This window comes from Chenopodium quinoa, unplaced genomic scaffold (assembly GCF_001683475.1).
Source record: "Chenopodium quinoa cultivar QQ74 unplaced genomic scaffold, ASM168347v1, whole genome shotgun sequence".
Classification (NCBI taxonomy): domain Eukaryota; kingdom Viridiplantae; phylum Streptophyta; class Magnoliopsida; order Caryophyllales; family Amaranthaceae; genus Chenopodium; species Chenopodium quinoa.
Window position 1 is genome coordinate 901,519 of NW_018742963.1, and position 13,132 is coordinate 914,650.

General features: G+C 31.7%; 2 protein-coding genes across 2 annotated transcripts; one reads left to right on the top strand and one right to left on the bottom strand.

Annotated features, from left to right (window-relative positions):
* Positions 1-3,302: 3,302 nt before the first annotated feature.
* On the top strand, positions 3,303-5,983 carry LOC110728871. Its single transcript, XM_021908542.1, has 3 exons — positions 3,303-3,365; positions 5,013-5,444; positions 5,555-5,983. The coding sequence occupies exons 1-3, from the start codon at positions 3,303-3,305 to the stop codon at positions 5,981-5,983; spliced, it is 924 nt and encodes a 307-aa protein (XP_021764234.1).
* Positions 5,984-6,452: 469 nt separating this feature from the next.
* LOC110728820 (protein SRG1-like) lies at positions 6,453-12,234 on the bottom strand. Its single transcript, XM_021908488.1, has 4 exons — positions 11,841-12,234; positions 8,507-8,754; positions 7,508-7,841; positions 6,453-6,846 (listed from the first exon to the last, which is right to left on the bottom strand). Exons 1-4 carry the CDS (start codon positions 12,090-12,092, stop codon positions 6,589-6,591), a joined length of 1,092 nt encoding a protein of 363 aa, XP_021764180.1. The 5' UTR covers positions 12,093-12,234; the 3' UTR covers positions 6,453-6,588.
* Positions 12,235-13,132: the final 898 nt, after the last annotated feature.

Consider the following 13,132-nt stretch of genomic DNA (forward strand, 5'->3'; position numbering starts at 1 on the left):
TCTTTCATCTCCTACCATGACCGCTGAAAAACTCCATAACCACCACCTTCTCTGTAACCACCACCTCACCAACACCACCTTACCATGACACTACCACCTAACCTAACCTAGAACCTTAATCAGACCCCCCTACCCACTTCACCCAGTCTAGCAGCCCCCCACCCACCGAACCCCGAAACCCCCCACGGTTTGGCAGCCCCACCCAACCCAATTTACGAAACCCAGCTAACCCCTAACTCGAAACGCCATCCCCCTTTCCCAAACCCAACCCACGTGGTCTGACAGCCGTGCCCAACCCTATTTCTAAAATACGTGACACAATTATCAGCGTTCTTGCTCAGGTTTCAATTTTCACTCACATCTTCATCTGAAAACCAAGTTCAAATTACGTTAATTTTAATCAAAAGCTAACGAATTGAATAGGGGGTAGAGGAAGAGGAAGGGGGATAGGGGAAGGGGGAATCGGGGAAGAGGCAAGGTGGGAATAGGGTGGGGGTGTTTTCGGCGGGGAAAGGGAGTGCTCCGGCAGGGGGTGGGTACGACGGTCGGAACCTGGGGTTTTCGAGGGTGACGTTGCCTAGTTTGGTGAGGGAGGCGGTTTGGTGCTTTAGGGGAGGGGGTTCAGGCGAGCCGTCGGTGCTGCTGGGGATCCTGGTGACCGGAGCCACGGGGCGAGGGTGTCAGGGGCGGCGGGGAAGGTTTGGGCCGGTGGTGGTTTAAATAATTATTTATTTTATTTATTTTTTTCTTTAAAAAATAATTTAACTTTTTTTGAAATTGATTTTATTTTATTATTTTTAAATAATTTAACCTTAGTTAACCATAGTTAGTTTTTTGTAAAGTAAATAACACTCATTAATGTCATATGTCAGATAAATTTCTTAATTAGGGTCATCTTGTATAATCCAAAAAAAGGGGGGTTACCATAGATACGTAGCAATTGTTGGGGGTCGCTGTTGAGAATTTCCCAAAAAAAAAAGGGTGATGGATGGAGCTAAGTTTGCAGAGTGTAATATTCTCGTTTTGTAGTTGGATCCTTTGAAATTGCTTGAGGAATCGTATTAGCACTTGAGAGCGAGGGCTAATGAAGTAAAAGAAGTAATGAGCGAGGGCTGAGGTTAGTGGGTTTTTTTTTTTTTTTTTTTTCTTTTTATTTATTTTATTTTATTTGTTTTTTTTTTAAAAAAAAAAAAAAAACTAACCATAGTTTAATCTTTTAACCAAATAACCCTCATTAAAGTCACAATTGGGATAAATTTCTTAATTAGGGTTACTTTTTATAAATCCAAAAAGGTAGGGTTACCATTTCGATATCGTAATAGTTGGAGGCTACCATTGAGAATTTCCCCAAAAAAAGTAGACAATTTAACAAGAACATAATGTCCCATCAAAAAAGGAAAGAAAAATTAAGAAGAATGATTAACAAAGTAAACAGACTAATTATATAATTATTAGAAATTAAATCTAAAATCATGAACATATACTCTTGTACAAAAAATCTCAATCAACCCAAACAATAAGAATTATAAAAATAATTCCAATTCCAATTCCTTAATTTTGAATTTATATTTGTTCACATTAGTAGCCCTTTATGATAAAAAAAATAAAAAAATAAATTAATATCTATTAGGAAATAAACTAAACTTACCAAATACCCTTAAGATTTGTTTTGGGAAAAGAAATATTGTATCTTTTATTTATTTATATCTTTTACGCTTTCATAGTTAGATGAGGTTTGTAATTAGGAAACTACATAGATTTTAGGAATATAATCAAAATCTAGGATTCTTTTGGCTTGGGGAGCAAGCTAGTATAATATCCTAATTGATGTGGGTTTCTGGGTTAGCCTATATCAGGGGGTTTAGGCTTACTAGAAAATTATAATGGTTCAATGATGGTTCATCAATGATGATTTTATTGAGGAGGAAAATCATCTAGAGAGTGAAAATCAATGATGGTTTATTGAAGTTAGAGGAAAAATCATCAAGAGGGTTATTGTCTTATTTTGTAGGAACTTAATAAAATAGTACTTTTATATAAGGGGAGGAAATCTAAATTTCCTTATAAACATTGTCTTTTTTTATTATCGTGTTTTGGTATTTATTTTACATTATGTTTGAGGGTGAGTTCCCAAATCGTTCCATTGCAAACATCCGTTATAACAATATCCTTAGTTTGCTCATAAAAACATTAATTAGAAGCTAAAGCATGCTCCTAGTCCAACTTAAAAGACTACAAACTTTCTGGTAAACAAAACCTCATGGCATACAAGTTGTTGCTAATGGTCCATGTTCTTGAGTCCATTGCAAACCCTTGACTATAACATCACTATCGTTAATCTGCGGCTTAATTTGCTTCCCTATTTTCACGCTTGATTAATTATCACTTGATCTGTCTCCATTTGCTCTTAATCATTATATGAGGAACAATCATGCAATATTATGCAGAAAATACAACTTTTAGCAGCTAAGATCAATAATTAATTTGCAAAAAAAATAATAATTACTATATAGTACAACCTTAATCAATCAAATATTACCTAGATTGCAACTAGCTGATCAGCCACCTCAACAGTAAAAACTATAAAATACTTTGTAATTTAATAAAAATTAAATAAACCCTAAAATCATATTCAATATCATCATAATAAAACCTCAAAATTATTTCATTTACATAGCAAAAACGGGTAAAGAGGAAAATAAAAGGAAGGAAAGGGGGAGGAAGAGAGCAAGACGGGTTGGCAGGTGGGGGAGACAGACAGACAGACAGCATAGCTTCAAGCATAAAAATGATGCAAGAAAAGCACCATGTGTGCTTACTCTCTTCTGTCACCTCCCTCTTACCATTCGAATTTATGATTTGTTTCATTTAATTTATTTTTACGCCGAAAGGATGCCCTAAGTAGGTTATTAGTGCATTTAGTAGAAGAAAGATTGCCCTAATAGTAGTAACTTAAATAGTACTCCCTCCGTTTTTATTTGTTAGTCCCATAATATACTATTTTGCGCATTTCAAAAAGATCTATTCATATTGAATGTATTTCATTTTTAACTTGATTTTTATTTCCTATTTTATACATATTAAATTTTGATTGGTTAAATTAATTGTTTGTTGATTGATGACATGGATCTAAATAAGGAAATTCCTCCCTTGAATTATGCAATTATGGCTGATGTTTTCCCAACAAAAAATAAAAATATTTGAAGAAGGCAAAACTAATTATGAACTACACGGTTTTTGTACTTTAATGTTAAATTCTAAATATTTTTCTCTATCTTCTTATTTTATGTGATTGATTTCATATGGAACTATCATATAGAAACGGAGGGAGTATTGATGAGGAGAAAAATGAAAAGAGTGATGAGGTATTGAGTAGATTAGAAAGAGTGAATTGGTTTGTTGTGGTGAAGAGAAGGCATGCTGGTTGATGTCTTTATATAGAGGGAAATGGAAGGAGGGAGCTAATAGTGAGTCGTGGGTAGCATGACATTTCAAATAAATTCAGAGTTATATACTATGAGATAATCCCTCCGCAAGATCTGTGTGCTTCTTTCCAACGTGAACCTTCTCGTTAGGCTTGTTACTTTAAATTGTTTTGTGGTTAGTTTTCTAAAATTAATATCTATTGTTAATTTATGATTTTATACGTTTTCATATATATTTGATGTTTTTTTAAAATACTTCATATAATGTTTGTTTAGAAGATCGTTCGTGATTCTAAATTTTGGTGGAATAGTTGTAAATTAAAGATCAAGATATATACGTACATATGGTTAGATCTTTAATAATGTGAATTTTACAAGCTTATGTGTTGAATGATTTACATACAATGTTTGAATGTTAAATAATGATTTATGAAATAAATTTTTGGAGCATGTTTCTTCAATAAAAACGATTGCTTGATCTTAAATATTTAAATGTTTTATAAGCTTGTTTATAATTTTAATTGATTACTAAATTATTTAAAAAGGAAATGTTATTATTGAAAGCATCCCATGTATGAGAATTGGAAAGTTGATTTATCAAATTTATTTATCAAATTGAATATTTTGGATTTCTTGACTCCCACTATGCAGAGATAAAATTGATAAGGTTATGAGCTATGCATGATCTAGTCTTTTCCCTAATTATAGCACTATGTAAAGATCACTAGCTTGGGGAGGTGTGCACACTTATGTTGGGAAAATGATTTATGAAAGTATTGATCTTCCATTTCTATTGGAATCTATTTTTGAAAAGTCATTGGTCTTGGAATGTTGATAATTTTGAAATATTTCTAAACGTTTTTAAATGTGAAATCTCTATTAATGGAATGATTGAATAAATTATTATCTACAAATGCTAAATCTTACAAAAGCATGTTTACATAAGTAAATTGATTTTACGTATCTAGCATTGGTATTTACATAGCGTTTATGCTAACACATATTTTTCTTTTGTTTTGGATTTGCCCTACTTATCATTTGTGATAAGTAGATAGGTGATGATGACTCGACATAATCTAAATGTGACATTGGGGACGATGGGTGATAATCATGTAGCCTAGGTTTCATGGTTGATGTTTTGTATGAAGAGTTCTCAAATGGTTCAATTTTGAAAGCTAATATTACTCTTATTAGTTAATAAATAAAAGTTAAATATGTACTTCTCCCACTGCAAGTCTATGTTTTGAAAAGCATTACGTAATCACGTGACAGTAATATCTTTAAATTACTCTCCAAATCATGTTTTATATTAGTTATAATCGGAGAGTAATTTGTGGGTGTTGTAATATGTGACCTAAGAAATCATATAAGTGATTTATTGATATAATAAGCTTCCATTATTTATTTTCTAATAACAACAAATAAGTGACTAGTGAGAATCCATATTTTTTTTTACTAAGTAATGGCCTTGTTCGTTTTCGAACAAAGGCGACAATTTTATTGACTATCAAAGTATCAATTAAGGAAAAAAAAGAAAACCGAGATAAAATACAATCTAAGATTTAAAATTGTCCAAACTAATATTAGGTCGATCTTGCACATCCATGGAATGCCCATGTCCCACCAAAAATTAAGCACTTTGGGTGGAGAGTGCTGCAAAGAGCTATTCCTGTTCGCCACAATCTGAAGAAAAGAAGAATGTGTGATGAGGATATTTGCCTGATGTGTGGTGATGCTGCAGAAACTATTGAGCATACTCTGATTTTTTGTGAAGCAGCTAAGGCTTGCTGGAACCTGTCCCCTTTAAGACTGCAATTCCAGGCTGATAACTTACACTCCTTTTCTTCTTGGTGTACGAATATGGGTGGGATTCTGAAGGAAAAACTGTGGTGGAATATTTTCTGGTGTATCCTTTGGGGTATATGGCTGAAAAGATATGCTTGGTGTTTTGAAAAGAAGGAGGTTCAGGTTGAAGAGGTTATTCGAAGAGCTGTAAGCATTGTTGGTGAATATGAGAAGGCAAACACTTCTCTCTCCTCTGAGATCATTTGCAGACCTGAAGTGCCTCAACGTTGGCTGCCCCTGCCATTGGTTTCCATAAACTAAACACTGATGCTATGATTTTCAAGAATGAAGCTATTGGCCTGGGTGGTATTGTTCGTGACAATGTAGGAGATGTCCTGCTCTCTACCTGCCATAAATTGATGGGCTGCTATGATGTGGATATCGCTGAAGCTATGGCTGCTAGACACTTCCTAGGGGTCGCTTTTGAAGCTGGTCTTAATAAACTCACCCATGAATCTGATAATTTGAAGCTGATCCAGCACCTTAACAGCAGAAAGAGTGACAATTCCTACTTTGGTCTTATTGTAAATGACATCCTGCATCTTGCTGGGGCTTGTCAGTTCATTGCTTACTCGCATATTGGTAGAAAGGGGAATTCAGCTGCTCATACTTTAGCTCGTATTAGTAAGAATTATGTAGAAATGCGTGTGTGGCTCGAAGAAGCACCCACTGATGTAAACACTGCAATCGCTTTTGATCTTGCTGTTGCTTAATAATGTTCGAGCATTTCCCGTCAAAAAAAAAACATTAGGTCTTGCGAGAACAAAATTAAACTACATTCTTTAGGTATTATCGGACTAATACATAGGTCAATGCCCTATATACAAACATGATCGCTCAAATTACTCTTTTATATATTTTTCGGATCAAACAAGTTACGATAAGAAAATTCGGCCATTATCGATCTTAACTGTGTGTATACAATTAGCGAACGAATCATAGAAGAGTTTGATGATGATATATATATGTAGTTATTTTGATTCATGGATGAAGAACAAGGAACAACAAATTTTAAATTTTAATGTATGTTTTTAAATTTTAATGTATGTTTTTAAATTTTTATTTTGTTAATTTTCATTTTGTTAATAATTAAACCTGATAATAAGTGAAATACGAATTTCCAGGCGGACTCAGTTTGGATCAAACATAGGAAAATGATAAGCTAAAAGCAAAAATAATAAGTTAAACAAAACCTTTAATTTATTACACTGATTTATATATGATTTTCTCATGCAATCATCAAATTCTTATTAGTGCAAATATCGTTACACATTATAATTAAACTCGTGCTAACTTCTTATCTAATACGTACGTAATACTAAGCATCATGTTTATTGATCCTCATGACGTCTAGGTAGGATTTCCCGTCAAGAGCACGAGTAAATAAACCCTTCAAGTAATCAGTCGCGCTAACCCGTATAAATCGAGCTGGAGTACTAGGCGTAATTAAGCTGGGAATAGGGCCTATATCCTTATCAAAAGCAGGGCTGTGAAATGCAGCAACTGATATTCTTTGCTTTGTTTCATTCACTACTGACCGGTGCAATATGCTTTTGTATATTCCATTGCTCATAATCTTCATGCATGTAAAAATTTAAGAATTAGAAAATTTATGTGAAATGCGCCCTTTTGGTACGTTTTATATTCTAAAAAATTGTGGAATCATGCTTTCTTCTTCTGATATTGAATGGTAATGGAAATTCGTGGAAAGAACAAGACATACACACTTGTATGAAAATTATTGTTTCAAAAAAAAAAGTGAAAACAAATTAAATATGTAATAAATTCAAGGGCGAGATGAATAGACTACCTACAAATTCAACATGTTATGCATTGATACTCTATCTAATTTATTCATAATCTAAGACACATTGAACATTAATATATTTACTTTAGATATGAATATAAAAGTTAAAATTACTAAAAAATAAAAAAAACAAAAACAAAAAAAAAATTATATGGTGAGAAAATACGTTTAAAGTTAATAAAGTATATTTTTGAAAATAATACATGCGTATTTGAAGAGCATAAAAGTATGGATAATATAGCTTAGGAAGTTAGGATTGTCGGGGTACAAAAAAAATAAAATAAACCAAGCCAACATTAGATGCCCATGGATTAATTAATGAAATCTTTGCATATTTATTTTTAAAAAATAACAAGTGTATGTTTAAATAAAAACTTCATAATAATAATTTAAAATCGCATGATCAACGTTACATTAATAAATTGCTTACCTCCAAGATATCCCCAATGTTAACAACAAAGGCATTAGGGAGGGGATTAATAGGAACCCATTTGCCATCCTTCTGTATTTGAAGACCTTCAACTTCATTGAATTGAAGAAGGATAGTAAGAGCAACACCATCCGAATGAGGAGTTAAACCGATGACCTTCTCTGGTTCCGGACATGGTGGATAATAGTTCATCCTCAAAGATTGATGCGCTTCCTCATGATCTCCATAACTTTCTCTCATTATTTTAGTGTCAATCTTTAGAGCTTTTGACATGCAATCAATAAGTTTCAAAGCCAAGTTTCGCAATTGGATTGAGTAATTTTCCATAGTATCCCTATGGTTGGAATTGCCGACAATAAGTATTCAAATTGGATTTGAAAGAGCAGATCACAATACAAATTTCTTATAAATGTAGAATTATGCATGATTCATTAGGGATACTAGGATACATATCTAAACAGACTTGGGTCGAAATTTTATTTAGACATGTTGATTTTGCACAAATAAATTTTTATGAATGAAAATGATATGACTACATTTGTTGATCCTAAATCAATTATTATTAAACCCATTCAGACTACACTTCTACTACCTTTAATCAGAGTTATTAGGGAGAACCCTTGACATGGAGATATGTAACGGCCAATTATTTACTTAATTCACTTTTTGTTGCAACAATTTGACTAAAATTGTAGTCCGTAAATAAAAATTTGGTCAAATTGTTGAAAGGAAGTTGTTTAAATTCAAAATCAAGTTACTTTTCCAATTTTTCACCACAATCCTCCAAATCCTCAATCCTCAATTTTTACGCATTTTATTTTCTTGAAAAAACTATACTTATATACATAAAATTGTGTTTGTAAATAAATTTTCATATCTTCCATCATAGTTTTTCTTTTTATTTTATTTTTTCTTGGCGTATTTCATGTGCATTTGCATGAGTGCATACTACATAGTAATATGTATAGCAAAAAGTTGGATAGGAGAAAGGGAACGAACCTGTAAGGCAATGGTAGCATGGGAAGCAAGTTGGGTTTGCGTAGATGTTTAGGAAGTGTGGTCAAGAAGAAAATATCAGCCCAATCAAGTTTTTGCTCTTCAGATACAACGAAGGCTTGCCCAAATCCTTCCACCTCGCTTGGTGTTTGCCAATATTTCTTCTTTTCTTCAAGTGGCAGATTGAAAAATTCTTCGGTTTCCAACTTAAATCTCTCCAGCAATGATGTGTCAATCCCATGGTTTATAAGCTGCACATAATTATATCATGGTGATATCTAGATACGTAAAATTTGAAAAAATAAAAAATAAAATAAAATTGTAATGAACGTTTATTAATTCCATATTTTTGTTGCACTGATTATATTGGCACTTTTGTATGTGAATTTGCCCATGATGATATATGTGTGTGTGTGAATACTAATGAGAAAATTTGACCCAACATTCTAAATCAATACTTCATTTGTTTCTTTGAATTTGTTCCATATTTCATTAGGTGTTCATCACCTTTTTGCTACATAAGAAATTTAATAAATCCAATAATTTTTTTTTTGTCTAGCAATGGGTACATACTAAATTACAGAAATAAATATATTTTTGCAGCATCACTATTGAGTTTAACGAGACACACTATAAGATATGGAGCTAGTAAATATGTGATTGGTGACACATAAAAGGAAATTTCTAAACTCATTGTATTTAGATTATTCAATATGAAAAGATTTTCATTTTATTTGTCAGGCAAATATAAAGTATTTATATATATAAAGAATCATATATGTGTTGCCCGCATGGCCACACATGATACTAATAATAATAATAATAATTTATACTTTCTACGTTCTCTTTTAATCGTCACTTGAGAAATATTAAATTATTTACATACTCTTGAATCTCGATTGACAACTTTTTTTATTTTCACGTTGAAAAAATTATAGATAAGTAAAATCTTATTAATTCGTGTTGATATAATATTTATTTTTTTGATGAAGTGTTGATATATAATATTTTAAAACATTAACTTCTTAAAATTTTTAATAATACAACATATATAATTAGAGACATTAATACTATTTTTATTTTATTTTTGAAAGAAAGAGACATTAATACTACTGGAAATGCATGACAATACAAACATGAAGCTCCTAACATAAATAAAATATGAAAAAAAACGAGTAAGTTTTTATTTTATTTTATTTTATTTTAGAGACATTAATACTATTTTTATTTTATTTTTGAAAGAAAGAGACGTTAATACTACCGGAAATGCATGACAATACAAACATGAAGCTCCTAACATAAATAAAATATGAAAAAAAACGAGTAAGTTTTTTTTTTTTTTTTTTTTTTTTTTTTTTTTTTTTTTTTTTAATGCAATTCTCTATTACTACCTTACCCCTCTTACCCCAAAATAAATACTCCATATCCACTTTACGTACTCAAGGGGTGAGTGAAAAATCAAGGTACCCTGAACCGGAACCTGTATAAGAGGTTCTGGATCCGAGTAGCAAAATGGAGAACCTGTTGCAACAGATTCCGGTTTAAGTTCTCGATTTTTTAGACCCAAATTAGAAGGATACCATGTAACCTGATAAAAGTGTCACTTAAGTTCAAATTTTACACCAATTCTAACCTATTTTTGTAACTAATAAATATCAAATTACAATTATTAATATATTTATTAAATTTGCTCAACAATTATTATTAGTTTGTTTTATTTGCAACTTATAAACATTATATATAAATTAGTGACCATTTAGTCTTTTTAAGAAAAACTAACTCTGTAAAAAATTATTAGGTATATTACAAGACAAGGTAACTTGAATCGGAACCAGTTGCTATAGGTTCCAGTTCCGATTCCCAATTTTAAGAACTTGTTCAACCGATTCTGGTTCCCAATTAGAGGAACCTGTTACAACATGTTTCAATTTCAAGAATTTTAATAGGGTACCCTGCCCTGTTATGCTCACCCCTACTTTACTCTCTCTTACGTTATTTATTCACTTTGTATTACTTACACCTATTCATCTTTTTACAATGTCTCTCTTATTTTAATCCATTATTTTTCATACACTCATTTACCTTCTAACACTTGTTCTCCTCGATCTACCTTAATTCTTGTACAAACGTGTGAAGAAGTAAGGACATTGAAAATAGAATAAACGAAGGTCGTATGTCACATAAATTGCACCATTTGCACGAAACATTGAGGTCATTAAAAATGTCAAGTGGTCTAAATTTCCAATTGTTGGGTTAGGTGGGTTTTGTTTCTTTTATTTTGGGCAAAGTTGGTGGGCTATTGAAATAATTGAACATTACCGAAGATTAATGTCGAATTGTCTTTAGACTTTAGTTACTTTATTGATATAATCCTGTTTTTGTTTTTTAAACGAACGGATCACAATCAATCATATCCAAGAATATTCAAATTGCTCCTTCCGTTTTTTTAAAATACAAACGAATGGATCACAATCAATCATATCCAAGAATATTCAAATTGCTCCTTCCGTTTTTTTTAAAATATATCACTTTGATAGTTTGATTTTTAGACTATTTATATATTACTTTTGATTTAAGTTTATTTATTACCAATATATTAAAAATGTTAATATGTAATATGTTACTAGGTTAGCCAGAATGTCTACTTTTATAATTTTTGTTAGTGTCTGATTAAAAAAATTGATGGTTAAAACTGTTTCTCGGCAAACATGCAAACCCAAGTAATGCATTAAAAAAAACAGAGAGTATCTATTATTACTTCTTTCACTCTCAGGATTCTTTTGTAGTTGCAACAATTGGAAATTCGCACAATCCATTCTCTCATAATAGATTTATATGTTGGGTAAAATATAATCACGTGAGATATTTTTAAATTTTTTTTTTTTTTTTACAATAACTAGAGATAAAAAGGATTGAAATTGTGTATTAACAAACATAAAAGTCAAAACAATAAAATCAAAAGAAAAACGGATAAAGTATTATATGAATTTGACTTTATCTATACTTCATATTTAGTTACAACCAAATTTATTTTGTTAACAATACATCTGAACCGAGTCTAGGCACACTTATATAGTTATATTTAGACACACTCAAACGTACATACGAAAATAATAATAGCCAATCACTAGGAATACAAAAGGGAAATGTGTTAAACATCATGTATGTACATGAACTAAACAGATCAGATGAGGATCACAAGACGAGTCATAAAAGGGTCACCTTATAAAGGGTCAAAACAAGCACATATGGTGTAGTCATCTCATAATATGGACTAATCTAATCTAATAAAGTATTGTGTTCAAGAAATAACTTATACAAGTAAAATCAAAAGTACCTGGAAAAAGCCCCAATCTTGGCATGCTGAATGCAACTTCTCTAACTCAAAGCCATCTCGAGTGATCAAGGTTTCAAAGTTGATAATTGGAACTTGAAGATCATCATCAGCTTGTATAATCAAAGGGTTTTGATTAAGTTGAACATATCTTTCTGGAACTTTTGCTAATGATCCTTTGGCTAGCTCTTGAACACTTGGTACTAATATTGATTTTCCAACTGTTATACTTTGGTTCTTATTAGCAGCATCCATTTCTTTATTTTTTTTTTCTCCCTAATCTCACTATCTATTAGAAACTTTGTGATAGAATTGATTGATAATGATTTATTAGGCGTGAATCAGGCTAGGCCTTCTTTGTAATGGTCCAGCAGAAATAATAAGGCCTTGGACTTACTCTAGCGGCCCAGTGCTTGTAGCTCTCTAATGATTATATGGATATTACAAATTTACAATCGTTGTGGTTGCGTAACGCAATACTCCATTCGCTTCTAAATATTTATCACAAAGTTTTAAATGTGGCTGGCCATACTGTTTGGCTGGGGTTACTTAGTCAGAGGTTACTTGATTAGGATTTATTTGGTCAAGGGTTACTCGATCGGTCAAGGGCTATTTGGTCAGTCAGGGCTTACTCGATTAGGGGTACTCGGTCACTGTTTTGGAGTGTGTCAGCGGCCACACGGTGTGACTATTGTGTTATTTTTCTCTAGAAATTCTGTATTTCAATTATCAATAATTTTAAAGACCAAGCATGGGTCGGGAATTGTCTAGTGATTAACATTTGACATTTTTTTGGCTGTTTAAATAAAATAAAATTTTTCATTCTTTTTTGACATGGAACCACGGTCATTCTTTTGTTTTTCCCCCCTTTAATTTTGAACATTATTACATATACATATACATACATATACATATATAAATACTCAAGGTTTTTATTTTTTATTTTTTTATTTTTTTATTTTTGGATGATTAAATGAGCACGCAATGACCATTAAATTAAATAGAGACTACCTATGGGTGCAAGCTAAGGGTTGTATACATGAATTTGTTTCTTAAATCCACCTGCACTACTAATTAACCTTTTATTGTTGCTCTGTTCTACATACTAAAAATACTCCATTAACCCCACTTGCACATTAAATACAACAATATCCAATCTATAAGCTTTCCTAATCTCAGAATAATTGACAAAGTCAACTTTAATACCAATGACAATATCTTTAATTTACTACTAGACAGCCGTTTTGCGTGTTTAAAGACCTCCTCTCATTCAGTAATCTCCAATGACTTAAGGG